We start from the raw sequence: 18,606 nt of genomic DNA on the forward strand, positions 1-18,606 counted from the left end.
TTTTCTTTTGCCTGAAAAGATTAGCAATCCCTAGATCTGCTACATTTGAGGGCATCCATCTGTTCTCCCTGAGCTCAGCTTTCTGGCCACAAGTGAGGTGTTTCAGTTCTAGTCAAGCTATGTGCATCGACCAATTTTGCTTCTTTTGGGGCCATAGAGCTAGGAGCATCAGCCTATAGTCAAAGATGCTATGTTCCAACTATATCCTTATTGCTTTCTGCAGGGTGCTCTATTAAGCAGGGAAATAAACAGAAAGCACATGCCATCAGTTTCCCAGAACACTCTGGATGAAGATTTAACAATTAAAATAATGCAAGAAAAAAAGAAAGAGAAAAAAAAAAAAAAAAGAATGTCCAAAATCTGGGAAGAAGCCAGTTTTGTCTTCCAAAGGACAGTTGGAAGCAACAATCTTCAAACAAACCCAAATTCCCAACTCTTCTTAAAGACCGTGAAGGGAGTACGGTGGAGGGGAAGCCAGCTATTCATACTCTGCGCTTGAAGGTGGAAACCAAAGTCTTTTGAACCCGCTGTGGAGTCTCACACATGCCGGTCAGCAGCACAGGGTCTGTCTTGCGCTCCGCTTTGTAGAAAGGGCATTCCTTCAGGTGCTCTGACATGCAGACCACATCGCTGAGCTGCCACCGGTCCACTCTGGAGAAGAGGCTGCTGAACTGCCACTTCTGGGCCAAGGAAGGGATTGGGGAGAGGAATTGGAGAGGGAAAGCCAAAATGTTAGTGAAAATAGGTTTTTAAAAACATATATGCCTGTCGAGCGTTAAGGACAGGCTAGCAAAAATCTGGTTACACAGGGCTGCATAACGAGTGTAAACATTCTCTGAATTGTCACCTACCTCATGCCTGCTGGTTTTGCTGTTTTAGTCGTCACCTGTCAGTTTTAATGGGAAAGTAGAGTTTATGGTGCCAACCTAGAACTAGGCACAAAGAAATCTAGGATGTATGACCATCACACGTGCAGAAAACTACATCACATGTGTGGTGGGATCCAAGATGCTTACTGGTGCATGCATCCAAGATAATTATAAGGCAGAATGTCTACAGCATGTCTGTGTGATAGTATCTCAAAGAAACCTGACTTCCAAACCTTGCAAACCTTTATCAGCAACTTCAAAGTAAGGAATGTAATAACACTGCCATCACTATCCCCACCCCAGAAAAAGGCTGGGAAGTCTAAGGTTAAGGTTATTTCTAAAGGAGTTACCAGCTTGTAAAATACAGAAATGGGCAGTTAAAATATTCTGACTCTATTTGTAGTGATACCAGTCATTCAGAGATATACAACCATGTAGTGGTAAGACTGTGAAGATGTCCTTTTGCTGTATACCATTTCAGTAGAATAATTTTAAAAGTCATAGTAGCTCCTTAAAAATGTTTCTTCCCATGGAAGGATGGTATATGGCCGTGTTGCACTAAAAATTACCTGAGCCTGGCATAGTCCCAGCTGTCATACAAAAACTTCAGATTAATTACAAATTGAATGCTTTCAAGCAGAGTACATGAACTGGAATCAAGATTCCTCTGTGGTCAGTGCATAGGTGGAAGTTTTTCCTTCTACTGCAGGATGTCACATCCTCCAGTAAACGATGTCAGCGCCCACCTTCTGTTCAGATTTAGCTAACTCAGCTTGAAGCCACAGTGTCTTATTACACAAATTCCAAAGTCACCACACTTAACACTTTCTCTTAATAAAGAGAAATAAAAACTTACCATAAATGTCCATTTAATATTATTGGTAGGTCGAGATCTTTAAGGGTCTGCTTAAAAGCTAGGGTCCTCAGATTAATTTTCTAAGTATTCTTTGGATCTCTGAATTATTTCTTCCCAGACTTTTGTCTGCTTGATCAAGCAAAAGCCCCTGATATTATGCTTTCAAGCAGCTTTATGTTAGAGTAGCTACAAGACTATCAGCTAGAAAAAAAATATCTGTAATAACTATTGCATTAACTAAGACTTACAATGAACTATGTTTATAAATTTCATTCTGACTACTCAATTGGCCAGTAAGGAAGGTATTTTTCCACTCCACAAATAGTAGGAGGCAGCACTACAGAAAAAGGCTTCTGATCTCCATGCTGCTTTCCCAGATATTCACATCTCAAAAGCTCAAATGTTCATGATGATCTTGTAAACTACAGATGTTGAAAAATGATATAATCTACCTTGATTTGTGCAAAGCATTTGATGCTGTCCTGCATAACCTTCCTGTCTCTAAATTGGAGAGACATGGATTTGAGGTATGGACTTGGTGGATAAGGAATTGGCTGATCACACTCACAGTGTCAATGGCTTGATGTCCACTTGGAGACTAGTGACAAATGGTGTTCCTCAGGGATCTATATTGGGACTGAGATTATTTATCATCTTTTTCAGTGACATAGTCAATACAATTGAGTGCATCCTCAGCAAGTTTGCAGATAACACCAAGTTCAGTGGTGCAGTTGACACACTGAAGTGCAGGAATGCCATCTAGAGAGACTTAGACAGGCTTGAGAGATGGAGCTATGCAAACCTCACAACGTTCAACAAGGCCAAGAACAAGGACCCGGGCCTGGGCTGGACAATCTGAAGCACAGGCTGGGCAACTGATGCATTGGGAGCAGCCGTGCAGAGAAGGATTTGGAGGTGTTGGTGGATGAAAAGCCTAGTACAGGCTTGCAGCCCAGAAGGCTAAAAGCATCTTGTCTGCTCTCATGAGGCCCCAGCTGCAGTATTGCGTCCAGCTCTGGGGCCCTCAGCACAAGGAGAATAAACCTATTGGAGTGAGTCCAAAGGATGACCAGAGGACTGGAGCAACTCATCTACATAAGGCTGAGAGAGCTGGGAGCGTGCAGCCTGCAAAAGGCTCCGGGGAGACCTCTTGTGGCCTTCCAGTATTTAAAGAGGGCCTACAGGAAAGCTGGGGAGAGACACTGTATCAGGGAATGTAGCGATAGGACAAGGGGTAATAGTTTTAAATTAAAAGAGAGTCAACTTAGATTAGACATCAGGAGGAAATTATCTACTATGATTCTGTGATTCCAAAACCCTATGGAGTTGATGTGAATGCCTGAGCTGCTTTCCATCACAGCCTTTTCTTTACTCTTTCAGTGTTCTGAAGATTGACTTAGGTTCCATTTACACTAGATCGGTTTGTAAAGAATAAATCAAAAGTATGAAATGCAAGTCCCTTAAAACCCATCTATGACCTTTAGGTATCAGGAATTCTCAGTTTCCAGTGCCTAAATATAGTGCAAATGCAAACAGGTTACCTAAGGCAAGCTTGGGTGGGGCTCTGCAGCTAGTCAGTCGGTACCTATTCACAGCTTTTTACCTTTGCCAGATGAGCAGTACTTTAAAGCTTTGCCTCATTCCCCAACACACTATGTTTCATTTAAACAGCCTCACAAACTCTTCCCATATCAGCATGTTTGTATGCAGAATTGGTTGTTACGCTTGTGTCCTGTCTGGTGAGGACCCACGGTGATCTTTTCCCCATTGCAGCAATCACTTGCCTTTCTGCGAGCTTTCCATGAAGTACCACCATGGGAATATCTTTTTTTCTCCCAAACAAGCAGGACCATACCCCTCTCCTGAAGAAGAGTGGCACAGATGTCTCTCATCAGCACTGACACTTGTGATAGCTGAGATAAACTAAAGCTGTCCAGGAACCCTGCAATGTACTTGAGCACTTCCAATGGGAGGCTGCTCAGCAAGTCCTTGGTTCTCCCTCGATCATCCACTTTGAAATTGCACTTTTCTGATTCAGCAAGGGTGGTGTCAACCTCTGGTTTAATAGCGAATGTATTGAGAAGTTTGCTGTATATGACCTTGGCCTTATGTCCGTCAGGGCGGAAGTGATTTTGAACAAAAGTACATCCCAAGTAGGCCAGTGGACAGCGAAGCTGGAACCATCCATCCAGACATGACTGTATGTCAGCATGCACATTCTTGAAATGGGATGCATATTCATCCCTCCTGAAGAAATGATTGCAAGTGAATGTGAAAGCTGAACTACTTTTATTATGCCTTCTGGTTACACTTTCGGTGTACAGCTCCACATGGAGTTCTGGTTGGCTGCTTTCATCTACAATATCTGCTAGAACAGCATTAGAGGAAAAAGGCTCTAAAGGAAAGTTATATGTCTGTGTTCCGAAGTCTACAAAGAGTCCATCGATACCCCTTGCTTCAGAGATCTCATGCCCTTTCAGTTCTTTTTCCAGTGCACACAGCAGTGTGGCTGTCACTACATCTGCCTTAGGTAGTTCTTCTGGGTTTATTCCCAATTCTGAGGTATCCACTGACTTGTCTGAAGTAGGTATCTTGTGTGCCATTACATCTCCCAGTCGTGCTCTTTTGCCACAGTAACTAACTGGCACTTTGAAGGTATAGACAGTCTTTACTTCTTGAGCTTCCAAGTTCCCATACACAAAGTCTTTTTCTTTGGGTGTGCAAGCAGCCATTTGGCCAAAGCGAATGAGCATTCCCCCATGATGCACAAGATACATGTTGTAATCACCTACACCAACTTCTTTCTTCAGCCTCTCCAGGACCCCTTCTTGCCAAGGAGCCAGCCCTGTCATTTCTTTGTTTGCTTTTTGTTCAGGCTTTTGGTCTTTTGCCTCTTCTGCGTTACAAGGTACTTCCTTTGCCTTCTCTGCAGAGACGGCAGTACAAGAGCTGGATGCTTTTTGCTTGGAAGCCTCTTCCGTCTTTTTTCCTGAGCTGGTTGCTGAGCCTGTTACCTGGCAAGCCAAGAGCTCTTTGCTGAAAATGTTCTCCCAGGTTTTGTAGCTCCCCAGGTCCATTCCTTCCTTGTCCTTTGCCAAATTTTCACGCTCACTCTGGCTGAGCTCAGAGAACTGGTCACTGCCTTCCTGGGAACCACAGGCTAATCCTCCCACAGCACCTTCCATCCCATCCATGGCTTCTTCCATTAGCTTTCCCACCTCCTCCTTTTTCCTCCACTCTGGAAACAAGTCAGCTACTTTCAAATTCCTGAAAAGTATCTTCTGGTCTCTGAGTGCCAATGCTGTGTCCAGACACTCTTCACTCAAGCTCTCCTTCATAATATTCTTGTGGAGGGTTGTGTCTGAATCCACATTTGGCCAGCGATTCCACTCCATTGAGCAGCAGACAACGCTGGCTGGGCATATCTGAAGGTGCTTTGCCAGCTTAAAGCGAGCCATGGAGAAAGGACATCCATAGTGTGCGTTGAGGCAGGGGACGTGCTCCAAGGGGCAGAGCAGTTGGTGCTCCTCTTGCTTGCACATGTGGAAGGTGGCACCACAGTGAAGGTGGCAGCTGATCACCATACAGGAGACAGAGGTCTCAATGGGTGCGCGGCAGTGCCGACTGAAGCACCTCTCGCAGTGCCTGTGCTGCCCGGGGGGAGCTTTCAGAGCCCTGTGCTGTGTGTAGAAAAGGCAAGAATAGCAGAGTTAATACCTGAAGGGACAGGAAGGGAAACAGATCACCAGTGCCCATGCCCAGTTTCTACAAGTCAGATGCTCACATACACTTCTGGCAGGAATCAGGCTATGAGCCCCAAACAATTACACATCAGCATTGATCCTCACCATACATCATGGCCTGCTAGCAGCAGGAATATAGGAAAGATCTCAGCGCTCTTTGCTCTTAGCCCAACAGAGGCAGCCAAAATTTGAGTGTGAGCTGTTTTCAGTCATGGTATTTACACTGATTCTGTACATTCTATATTGCTGAAATCAAGACTTCCACAGGCACAGAGGGAGATCCTCTGCCTTTCCTCAACACCGTTTGAGTGGGAAAGATGACAGTTATTTTCCTCCCTAGAAAAACTAGCTGTTCTTTTGGCCTATATATCTCATCACCCTTGCTTTGTCCCACTAAGGACATGAATGATCTCAAATGATCTGGTCACAACTGCTTCATATTTTTTGGTTCATCCTACATACTTAAAAGTCACTGTCAAATATTGTCCAAAACAGACTAGATAGCCTTGAGGTGATTGTATTTTAGATTCAGTTTATGAAAGTGTTAGTAATACTCCAAGTGGTCAGAACACAGGGAAAGAGTTCTCAAGCAACAGAAATGAGCATAAACAAAACCAGTCTCTGTTTCATAAATTTGGCTGCCATGAGGCAGCTCCATTAGTTTAATGTGTTGCAACTCACAGACTGGATTAAAAGAACAAGTTGAGAAAGCCAAAACAAATATCTCAGAAATTTCAACCAGCTTTATCATATAAGCAGGCCAAATATTTTCTTAAGAATTCATTTCGGTTCTCACATTCCCATATCAACGTGAGATATCAATATTTAAAAATACCTATATGTTTTTTCCTCTCCTCTTCTTAAAAAAATTTAATACAAAAAAGACATACAATTTTCCTGAGACCAAAGGAATATGATGTATGATGACCCTTATGTAAAAAGTTGTTACTACTAGACTACTACTGGCTTTCTGTCAAAATGAACCACTCATCTGCTTTGGTTTCATTATTGTGTTTTTCACCCTTTCCCGGTAAGTCAATTAAATTAGTTTAACTAGATGAAAATAATACAAAGCCCGTTTCCAAAAGTTCTAAGTGCTCTTTGCTTCTAACATCACTACCTTTGCAATAATTCCAGGCAATAGCTATTACTCCTTACTAAAATTGGGAAAACAAGAGATGACAGAGATGACAATTGGCATGAGGCATGCCTTCTTTTGACATTAAAAATATAAGGACATAAGAAAAGATAGTCTGGGTCCATCGGTGGTCCATCCAGCCCAGCTGTTTTCTTCTACAATGTCCACAATGAACAGCATTGTTTTAGGGGGAATATGTGGGACCTCTGTATTCCTTCCCCTTCAAAAGCTCTCAGCTTCCACAGGAAGCTGCATTGGAGACCCAGAGACTGCCTAGACCTCATACTACTTGGAGTTACCTTTCTGGACACCTTGATCTGGCAGCAGCAACTTGGCTTGAGGACTAGCTACTACAAGCAATAAGCTTCAGGCTACTGACCTTCTGCCCTTTGCTGTAAAGTTTGCATTTTAGCCTGGCTCAGTCTAGGGTGCACTAATTGCTGTTAATGTTAAGGTGCATTACTTGTGTTGATAGTTTCATTCTGTCCATTGCAGCTTCCAACACTGACCAAAATATTTTTAAATCCCCTTACTGAATCAACGCTATTGCCTCTCCAATCTACCCAATAAAGGAACAATTTCTCTGTGGCTCCTTCATCTAGGGACAAGTTTATACTCTAAAGTATAAGGGTCGAGTACCTGTGGCTTTGTTTGCACACACAGAAAGTGCTCAAGACAGCAGAGAAGGAAAGCTTTATTTCGTAGACACTCATTATAACATTCCCTGCTTACCTTGGGAAGCACAGGGATGCTGGCCACGTTGGCCCCAGCAAGATTCAGTCCTTAAATACACGTGATTTAGAATTGCATCTGTCCTACTTTAGATTGTTCAGTGACATCAACTTATATGTGGCTCAGAAAAGGAAGAGATGCAGAAGGATTTATTTCACATTGGCAGCATCCTTGCTACTGTCATTCTTGTAGCATTTTGCTGCAAATATAATTTCTAAAAATAGCCCCAGCTATGACTTGCATAAGGTCAGAGGAAGGCTGGGCACATTACACTGCAATGAAAACATGACTGCATGAACAATATTTTCCACTGCAAAACTAACTCTTAGAGAAAAATAATTGATGAATAAAAACACATGAGAAGGACAGGCCTTATGGCTATCCAAAACCACAAAACGCTGATTACAAAGTTTCTGGAGAGGAGCCTGCTTTCACGCTGCTGTATGCTGAAACCAACCATATCAGAATCACGTGTGGAAAAAGAAAGCATTTTGTTTGTGAAAAATGACCACATCAGAGCATTTGGACCCAGAATCAGTCTTCTTGAGTAGACAGATCTGCCACTGTGGGTGCAGTTTACCTCATGTCTAACTTGAACATGCTTTTTGTTCAGACAAATCATTTCCACATCTCTCTCCTAATTATCAAATCTGTGAAACTAGACAAGTGAGAGCGATCATTTTTCTATACATATTGGGGTTTGAATGATTCCTGTATTCTAATAAGTCAGTAATCCTAAGCTCTGTATTTTAACTGATGATTCAGCTAACTCCATCTCTTGGTTGATGATATCATTCTCAATACACAAAATACAACAGCCTTCCAAAACATTTAACAGAAAGTTTACACATTTTTGCCTCAGACAGTGATACATAGCATCCAAAGAATGATGACACATCGATACGTTGAGTAATGAAACATTTCTCTAAACCTCTATACTTACTGTTTCCCTGCAACATGCAATATTTTCTAAGAGCTGGGTTAAAAAAAAAAACAAAACAGAAATATTTACTTAAATCATGTTGAAGGTAATGTGGTACAAAAAGATGCAAACTGCCAACCACTGTATGTCCACTCTGGTAAATCTTTATTTTTAGACTGGCATGACAGCAAATCAAGTAATGTTTAAAAATACACAACTGCCTTTTAATGGCAGATATGTCTATGTCTGGAGCAGATCTGTTCAGTTGTAATAACCTGCAGTTTATAAATCAATTAAAATTTATTTTCAGTAAATGTCCATTTAATTCAGTTGGGGTCAATGGGCCAAAACAAAACAACTCTTTCTTATTTGGTATTTGCTACACATAAGTGCCGGATAATGATATACTGAGACTGTATACATCATGCTCTTCTTGAATAATTAAGTGATATCACCTATTTCAAGGAATCAACAAAAAGGGCCACCAGAAACCCCAGACTATTAGCTTACAGACTGCATTTGAGATCTAATTAAAAATTAACACAAACAAATCTTTCTAAGATTTACTGTATGATATGCAGCTCTTAAAAATTTCAGGGAAGTTTGTGTCCAAATGCTGGAGCCAAGAATATCAAAGTTATATATAATATTAGAACTAAAAATATTTTACAGGCATGTGAAATATGTAGGGCAGAAAGCAGATGTTTATTCCCCGTTACACACTATGCATTGTTTATCTAGTTTTCCACATACTATTTAAATATTGAGGTGAATGCAGTTACTAATTTCCTTATGGTATTTTTCAATGTATTTACTGTCTTAGTATCTGAGCGGTTCATAAATGATAATGGATTTGTATTTGCAGTACTAATGATGCACCTGAGGTTAAAAGAAACTAATATTTCTATCTGACAGATGTAGAATTAGAGCATATAAAGACAAAACCACATAGAATTAAAAATACTACATTCTGCAAATAATACACAAACCAAGCCTGCAGACTCTCATGTTCTGGTATCTTGCCTCCTACACAAACATGCTGGCATAGGCAGAAAATCACATTTTCTAGGAAAATATCCAACTCTCCTTAAACTAAGCATTTTCTTCTTTTTTTGTACAGTGCACCTCCATGGTCACCTCCTGAACAACCTCAGCAAGAAGTCAAGCTTGGGTCTCCAGTCATCACACAGATATATGTACTTCTACAAACTCAGAAAGAAAACACTATGCCACTGGAAATGGTACCATTCTGCATTTTTACATGATTTCTGCGAATCTAACCTTTCTAATGTCCTGTCCTTTGCTACAAAATGAAAACCAAATCCAAGAATGTCACCATCACAAGTCACAGTGACCCCCAAGATGCCCCACATCTTTGCATACAGATCACTGTCCTGCCAGGCACATTTTCTCTTCAATGGCCATTCAGCCTGATCTTACAGGTATATTGTGGTACCTGGCAGTGAACATAGCACAGCTCAGGGTAGGTGCAAAGGGAGAGCAAAAGGTGTAGATGAAATCTTCACCTGTAACAGTAATAAACTACTATCAAGCATTTGTAAGGCACAGTTTCTTGAAGGCTTAGCCCTTGAAGAAGTTCATAGGGATTTTATAGGGACACCCTGGGCAAGCCTTCTGGTGAAGCTCAAATCCCTGGTATAAGACAAGAAAAGGAAAAGTTTTTCCATGAGACAGCTGCCTTGTTAGGTAAGCCCAAAGATGGAAGGACAGGACTGTAACAATCAGGGAGCTGTTCCCTGTATTTTTCAGCAGGGGACCAGCTAGCTGAGGATGCGATGTCCCATGACAATAAACACTGAATTAAAGTTGCTGAATTGGTTGGAATTGCTTTATACTATAAGAATATATTTAAAATGATAGGGACAGGGTATGCCCATAGGCAGTGCATGAGTTGTGCAGAGACTTCACAGTGCACTTTTCATTCAGATCATGTGTGCTGCTCAGGTTCCCACAACAGTCCATCAGTTTCTCTTCAGCTTCCAGAATCTGATGTGCAGGACCTAAAGAGAAGCTGTTGCATCACCAGGCCTCTTCTCTCCTGGTAAATCACAGTGGAGAGGCACAGACACTTGCATGTGCCATTTCCACACAGCCAAATGCACCAGTGCTGCTGCAAGAGGAGCATGGGAGGGCTCAGAGCACCGAGGCACCGTTGATGGAAACCCCACACAGCACTCACCTGTTGGAGTGCCAGGTCAGCAGATTTCTCACTCTTCCCTACCTGTAACAACCCAGTAGCAACTCATCTGAGATAGACCCACATAAAAATTCTTTGTACTGACGTGGTCACACAGACCTGGAGCAATAGCAGGAGCTGGGAAGTGAAATGTGACAGGCATCTGCTATGCAGTACACGTGAAAGTCCCTGGGCTGTCCTTGAGAGAAACGCAGTTAAGTAAACTGTCATTGTGCATCAGTGCATCTGTACCTGGCAAAGGGGCTTATTGAGTTCAGTGATTGCTTTAAAATAACAGGTTTCAGTTTAGCTGCAGTTTGAGGGGGGTGGGGAAAGAAGTATGATCCGAACTGCTTTGTTTTGGTTTGGGCTCAGGTTGTGTTTCATTCCCTGACAACAATTTCGTTAATATACTTTTCTGAAAAATTCTTGAGACAAGAGACAATCACATGAATGGGTTTAAGGAAAACAAAAGAAACTCAGCCAAAGCCAGATGTGCAGTACAAAGAATTTCAGTGCTGTTGTTTAAGGTCTAAGTCTTATAAAAAGAAAAGTGAGAAGATTTGTGAATAAAAATTGCTAAGCAGCCACAACTCTAAAAAGTGGAGTAGTACCTTTAACACTTGTAAATTCTCACTCATCATCTTATTATTTATTTTGGACTAAAAGCACATGGTTTGCAGTCTGAATCTACAAACCCACTGGATTTGAAGACTTAGCATTTTTGAGTTTCTTAAAAATTGCAGAAATTGAATTTTTAATTTATCATCTGTCCTGGCACTGAAGTTCCCACTTAAGAGTCAGTGTTTTAGCTTTTTAAAATCCCACATACAGTGCTGCAAACCATGCACATATTATGGAGCGCTTTCTTTGCAGAGTAGCCTGTCAGAGAAGTGTTCAGTTATCAGCTGCCTCCATTCTAGGGTGCCATTTAACACAACTTGTGTCTGATTTTTCTACTTCATCCTAATTATTAAGATTCTTTGGAAGATATCTTGGTTTTCATAGCTTAATACAGTAACCATTGCATTGCATAATGTTTCACCAATAAAGACTGAAATTCTATTTACAAAGACTTACCTTAATCATAGAGTCCCGGTGTTTGTACCAAACACTTGCTCTCTTGGTTTTGCTCAGCAGGGTTGAAGTGAGGTGGGTAAGGGCTAACTGGAAGCAAAGAAAGAGGAGAGGACGGGAGGAGACAGAGCAAGCACAAGCAGAAACATCAAGTAGTTTGGGGATGTTAAAAATAAAACCTGTGCATGTGACTGAGCGGCTCAGCTTTCAGAGCTGTTTCTTCCACTGTATTTGTTAACACTGTCACTACTGGAGATATACTTAATGGTGAGGATGCAAGAGAGACAGGACAGAGCATGTCCTCTGCCCCAGGCATTAAGAAGAAAACAACATAGTGTTTCCCAGAGCTCTGTGTCAGTTTCCTCCCACTCTCATCCTTTACGCCTCAACTCCTCCTGGCGTCCCTATCAACCCGCGGTTTCTGCTGTTCTAGCCATCACTGTGTCCCCCACTCTCACTGGCACCTCAGTGGTGGGTGCAAACAGCATCAATAGATTTGTCATCCCTAGATGGTGAGGACAAAGGAGCTGAGCCAGCATCCCTGCTTCCTTCTCTCTGGTTGCTGAAGTATTAGTGCTTCTCCCCAGAGGGACAACACCTTCTTCCTTTTATGGTGACAGCTCTAAGATCCTAAATTGCAACAAGTGCCTTGCTTTGCCTTATCTTTCTTTGTTCCTATCTGTGAGACACTGGCAGTGCAGGCAACCACGTTTTCATTTTTAGGCTGAATGAAATGTCAGTAGGTGACAACCAAAGCTTGCTTGTGCCAATTGTGATTTAGTAGTGCTAAATATGGTTAGGAGTCTGGCTCTGTGGCCTTTTTTTAGAAAGGGCTGTGTTATTGTGGTACCATTTTGTATCATCCCACTGGGTAAAAACATGGCCAGCAGGAATAAGTGTGAATCCATATTTCACCCAATCATGACATTATCACTGGTGTGTTTGTCCCTTACACCTTCACCCTCTAGTTTACAGCCATTCTTCAGCCTTTACCCATGGCAACTTCTTTAATGTTGTCACTGACTTTTTCACTGTGCTTAAAAACATACTGCTTGCACACTTCACTTTTATGCAAATTGCTTCTCAAAATTCTGTACTAATTGTTTAGGAATAAACTCTCCAGATGAATTAACCCAGATTACTAATATTAAGTGCTTCCGAAGCAGGTGTTAGAAATAAAGCCTCTTCTATCTGAATTTTATCAGTAAAGGCAACAGGAATTAGGAACTTTTTTTTTTTACCTGCAGCACAATGCCATATTAGAACAGCTGCATCTGAAATTACACTCTCAGCAAAAACAGGAGAACCTGCAGATTTCTGCTGTAATTGTTACCTGTGCTGATATGATTCAAGAAATTTCAGGAACACACCAACCAACCAGTACTACAACTAGAAATCATGCTACAGATGTGCATAAGTAGCATGTAGTACCTTATGTGCATGGTAGGATGCAAGTAATGTAACATCTCTGAAATGAACAAGCAACTCACTTATTTTGTGATGCAAATGCTATGGGAGAAAGCTGTTGCCTGCATGCTTTAATCTCTCTTATCTCAATTCCACAGGGTTGACATACTGTGCTACACAGAAGTTTTATGAAACGTATCTATCAATATGACATGCATAAGTACATATTCATGTAAATATATATGTGCATATACATGTCATATGTATTTGGATATACATATATATTGCTATGGGAAAATTGGACCAGATATACTAGCTCAGAAGTGAGGCTGTCACTCCATGCCCCCAGTCCCTAACAGTGGCCAGGCTCAGCTTGCATTCCCAGTAGGTACAAGTGCAAGTACACACATACACCACATATATGCATATATACATGGACAGCCACACAGATAAGGAGCCAGTCACAGAAGGCACTCATGTGAACACGGACTCTCAGTGGCCTCAAACAGCATCCCTCTGGCTGAGCAGGATGGAAGGTCATACAGATGTATAACTCCACAGACTTGGCTCCAGCCTTCCCAGCATTTGGTTCTGAACATCCAAGCTCTGGGGCTTCAGTCAGCTGGCACAGACTATGCCCCAGGCACAGCTGGAGTTGGCTTGGACCCATCGACTCCAGAGCCAACACCTGGTCCCCAGAGCCCACCATATCAAGCCCCAGAGCCTCTATGCCTGGACCCAGGAGCCTGCCATCCCTACCCAGGTGGATGGCTGACCTTGGCCCTCTGGCAGAAGCTCTGCCTTGCAGCCCCTAGCCCTCCAGCCCTGCTCCCATTCACCAGCTGCTGGGAGGATTCCCACTCCCACACACCCCACATCTATCTGCTCACCCTGGTGTTGCTGCACAGCTACACAGCCCTGTTGACTGCTGGCACCTGGGCCCTAAGCATACAGCGAAGGAAGCCCTCACCCAGAGAAAAGCCCAAAGGGCTACGATAAAAGCATAGGACAGATGGCACTGAGCAGGCTATTTACAAAAGCTATTATGTGCAGCCAGCCCTTTCTCTTAGCATTCTCATGCTTGTTCCCACACAGGTAACTGGAATCCCTCCCTTTCTCACCTGTGGACTCTCCCCTAAGCATCCCCATGCAAGTCCTTTGCAACCCCAAATGACTTTGCTTCCATCGAATGATAAAACCATAGAATATCCCAAGTTGGAAGGAACCCACAAGGATCGTGGAGTCCAACCTCTGGCTCCACACAGCGCTAACTAGAACTAATTCAAACCTGATGTCTGAAAGCTTTGAACTCCAGCAGCTTGGGACCGTGCCCACTGCCCTGGGCAGTCTGTTCCCTGGGCCAAGACACAGCAGGGTGCTGGGAGGGCACCCCTTCCTGCCGCTGTGCCTGTGCTCTCGATACAAAATCACGCAGCGTAATCAACACATCTGTCTCAGCGTATACCGCAGTTGACTTTCTGCGCCGGCCACGAGACCGGCACTCGCTTCATTACAGCTCCCGGCATGCCACGCGGTCCACTGACACTCCCCAACGGAGCGCCGCGCACTCATCTGCGGCTGCGCGGGCCCGAATCTCGCGCGTGCTCCATGCCGGGAGCGGGAGTCCCTCCCAATGAGGGCGCTGCGGCCGCGCGGTTGAGCGCGTCTCGGCAGGCCGGAAGGGCTCCCCGTCCCACAGGGCGCAGCGGTCGAGCCGGAAGTGACGCATCCTGCCGGGCGCAGGCGCAGTGCCATCGGCTGCCAGCGCTGGGCAGGCAGGGAGGCAGGGAGCGGCGCTCGCGCGCCTCGGGCCCTAGAGGAGACAGCGCGGGGCTGGGCCGGGGCCGCAGGTACGGGGGTAAAGGGGCTGCCGCCGGGAGGGCGCGCCCGGCCGAGCCGCCAGAAGGAGGGTGGCGGCAGCAGCCGGGTGCCGAGCGGGGCCGCGTAGGGGAGCGCCGCGGCCCGGTCTGCGGCGTGCGTATGGCCGGAGCCGCCGGCACGAGGCGGGCAACGGGCGGCGGCTCTGGCGGGCGGGTCGGGCCGGTGGCTGCGGCCTCGGGCAGAGGCGCCGGGCGGCACCGGGGCGGTCTTCTGGGAAGTGGGTGAGTGACGGCCTTCCCGCGTGGCCTGGCAGGGGCCGGCGGAGCGCTGGGCTCCGAGTGCGTAGCGGCCGCGCTCAGCTGTGGGAAGGCGAACTGAGCGGCATGGTGGTGGGTGTGGGGACCGCGCTGTGAGGGGAGGCGGGGCCCGGTCTGAGCGGCAGGGAAACTTTCTCGCGTGTCTTTAAGCCCGCCGTTCTTCACGGTAGCGGTCTCTAGCTAGTCTGGCAAGAGCTGCTGCTTCTTGCTGCAAACGTTATCTCGCTTTCTGAAGTAATTCCAGCTACAGTGCCATTTCTGCTTTCTTGCGTGCGGCGAAGGCTCGTGCTGTGGGCACTTGTAATTGTCAGGCAACCGGCGGTCTTACAGCCGGCAGGAACTCGCCCCATTCATAGTCTTTGCGTTTGTTCCCTCCTACTGAAACACATGTGAGGATGGTTTTAAGCTTTGCCTCTTGAGGGCGTTTAATGAAAACTGAAACTTCAGGCTGAGTGATACATCATGAGCTGTGAAAATAGTGATCTGCTCCTTCTGCAGAACTCCCAAATGGTTGTGTTTAGCGGTTGCTTTATTCTGTTTTATTGGAGCTTCTGTTTCTCTGGAGCTTTTGCTCTCTGGTGTGTATTCTACCCTAACTGCTTACTAGTAATAACTAACTTCAGAAGTTTGGGTATGTCTGTGGGCTATCCAGAGATGGGATTGCAATGTTATAGCTAGAAGCTACATAGATGGAAGCAATCTTGTTTATACTGAGTAATTAATAGTTAGTCTCAAACTAATCTTTGCTATGTCTGTCTTTGTTTTTATTATGTTGCTCTCCCCGCTACCTTAATGGTTCGCACTGATATGAACTAGCTAGTTCAAAACAAGTTTACTTCAGCTTGAATGACACGTGCAAGTTTTAATTACGTGGAGACATGCCCATAGGCACAGACAAAATTAGGAGTAGTTTGAGAGTTGGCAACATACCATGATGTGGAAGGTTTTCCTCAGACTAGGGACCCATGTTTCTTTTTTCTTACAGATCCAGTGGTTCTTCGGCTCAAGAGAACATGACATTTGTTGGGGCTATAACTTTCTCCCCCCTCTCCCAGGCTTCTAAACAGTTCCTTTGTCATGTCTGATTCCTAGTTGCAATTCTGTACCAGGATGTTCCTTTTTGCCATCAGCGTGCCATCCATTGTCTTTTTCTGATGTTGTGCCTTCTGTGTTGGTGTGGTCAGACTTGGCCTGCCCATGTGGTCCTGTGCAGTGAGATCAAAGCTGCTTACTGGGGAATTCACAGTTTGGGAAGGGAGAGGCAGCAGTAGTCCATTTCAGCAGCACTTTCCTTAAGCACTTTTGAAACAAGTAGTAGTACAGGTTTCTGATGGTGTGACAGTTTCTGAAAGGCTCTTAGTTGTAAATGTTTATTTAACCAGATTGACAGTCTTATTAGAATTCAGTGTTTCAGCACAGTGCTTTCTCCCCCTTTTTTTGTCCAGCTGAGTAAGATGAACAGAAAGGTATTTTTGTTTTTAGACTGCTTGTATCTGGCAGGCTTGCTTTGATATCTGTCTCTTCATGAAACGGTGGAATTCTTTTTGAAGTGTTTTATGAGTTCTGGTGGGGCAAAGGGGGGCTTAACTCATGTTCTTAAGAACACGATGGCATTAAGGAAATGATGCCTTTAAAGGCAACCGTCAAGAAGATAGGTTGGAAGATATAACTCTGTGACAAGAAGCATGAAGTTAATGGAGCCAAAATAGCGCCCTCCAGAAAATGAAAATCAAGTTTATGTGAAAAAGCATGAAATGCGGCAGGTAAAATTAAAAGTAAGTGATGTGAACCATGGTTATTGGTTCTAATTTAAGTTAGAAACACAAATGAAAATGAAAGAGCAGGGACAAGTAGGTAAATTTAATCAAATCCATTAAATACTTCTGATGGTCAAAGAGATTAGGGGGAGTCTGGTAGGCTAGGATCTAGTTAAGAAAAGTAAAAGACATTGAAAGAATTACATGCTTGGTTAAGTGTTGTGGGATTTTGAAGTGTCTAAACCCTACACAAGAGATTCTGGAATGATGTAATAGGCGAACAAGCTGTGTGGGTTGCTCCAAAAGTAATGCCTCCCTATTTCTCTTCACAGAAACTACAGCAGAGTACAGTAACATTATTTGATAAAGCAAATTCTCAGGTCCAAAATACTATTTTTCAGTGTAGTCACCACCATTAGCTATGAATTTTTGCCAGTGATGAACAAGAGCCTGCGTGCCTCACTTGTCAAAATCTGCACCAGTGGAGGTGAACTGCTGTCACTGCTGGTGAAATGCACCACCTCACGTCCACTGTTTGGCCTTCATAAACATTCAGCAAGCACTGAACGTCAGCGAGTGGCTCTTTTTCCTCATGTAAGAGTAGACTGACACACCTTTGCTTTGTGCACACTTCCATGTCAGATGCCACTTTGTCAGACTGCCCCTCTGCTGCCATCTGTTGCACAGCTACAACACGTAAGGGAATATTGGTGGGAAGGTTCAAACCTTTACTGCCATACCACCAACATCTGCTTCTAATGCTGAGAACCAACATAATAAAATAGGATGCATTACTTTTGGAGAAGTTCTCCTAGAAAGGGCAGAGTACTTCTTTTCAGAGCACAAGATTGGAAGAAAATTATCCATCTTCTTAGTGAGGGGCGAAGTAGAATAGAAGTCCTTATTTAAATAATATGATAATGGGAAAGAAAAAGCCAGTGTAAATTCAGAGTTAAGTGGTGCTGATAAGAAAGTAAGGCATTTTCTTCTGCTCTTAAGTTTAAAAAAAAAGGGGGGGGGGGGGGGGGGGCAAGAAAAAAACTTCTAAAACATCCATAATCTGTTAAAACTTTTGGAGTCTGTTAAGCGAGTATTAGATTAAACTGCTCTATTTTATATCCAGGTAAAAATGTGGGGTTTTCTCAATAGAAAATGCAAGCAGCAGAATTTGAGGCCCACAGAAATATTGGTGCTTTTGAATTATTTTGAAGAGGGTAGAGAAACTGAAAGCAGCAAAGATAAGCTTAAACAAAGCTCTTGGTGAAAGCTTCAGGTAAATAGAGCTGTGGAATAGAAGGGCTGGAAGTGGTGTTATACAACCTCATGAATGTCTTGAACTCTATTAAGCATTGTGCACGTTTGATAATTCATTATGAAGAGAAAGAACAGAGCGTAGAGCAGATGATGAACAGTAAATTTCCCTTCCCCAGAAATTTTAGGTTTAAAAAGGATGTTATGAGGAGGTTGTGTGTGTATGAAAAAGCGGTTAGGAAGTAGTGTTGGATCAGTCATAGCGTTTCTGCTTCTGTTTATCCATTCGTGTAATGCAGGAGTAAATGGACTTCAGTGACATGGAAGCAATTTTCGATTGGGATAATGTTAATATGTTCTTGAAACATAATAAGTCCTCAGTGTTGTGAGGAGGCAGAACCTAAAAACATTAGAACAGAAAGAATGGGATTGTGTTCCTGGATGTTTATAAAGGCAGGCATGCTCTGAGTTTTAAGAGTATGCTGTAAGACTTGGGGTTCAGCTAGTCACCAACTTCCT

At 43.7% G+C, this 18,606-nt stretch overlaps 1 protein-coding gene across 1 annotated transcript; it reads right to left on the minus strand.

Moving 5' to 3' along the window:
- Positions 1 to 482: 482 nt before the first annotated feature.
- FBXO40 (F-box protein 40) lies at positions 483 to 14,696 on the minus strand (the record flags this gene model as incomplete). The annotated part of the gene is made up of 3 exons (XM_079537065.1): positions 483 to 680; positions 3,510 to 5,405; positions 14,550 to 14,696. The coding sequence occupies 3 exons, from the start codon at positions 14,694 to 14,696 to the stop codon at positions 483 to 485; spliced, it is 2,241 nt and encodes a 746-aa protein (XP_079393191.1).
- Positions 14,697 to 18,606: the final 3,910 nt, after the last annotated feature.

Source organism: Tetrao urogallus (genome assembly GCF_951394365.1).
Source record: "Tetrao urogallus genome assembly, chromosome: 1".
Classification (NCBI taxonomy): Eukaryota; Metazoa; Chordata; class Aves; order Galliformes; family Phasianidae; genus Tetrao; species Tetrao urogallus.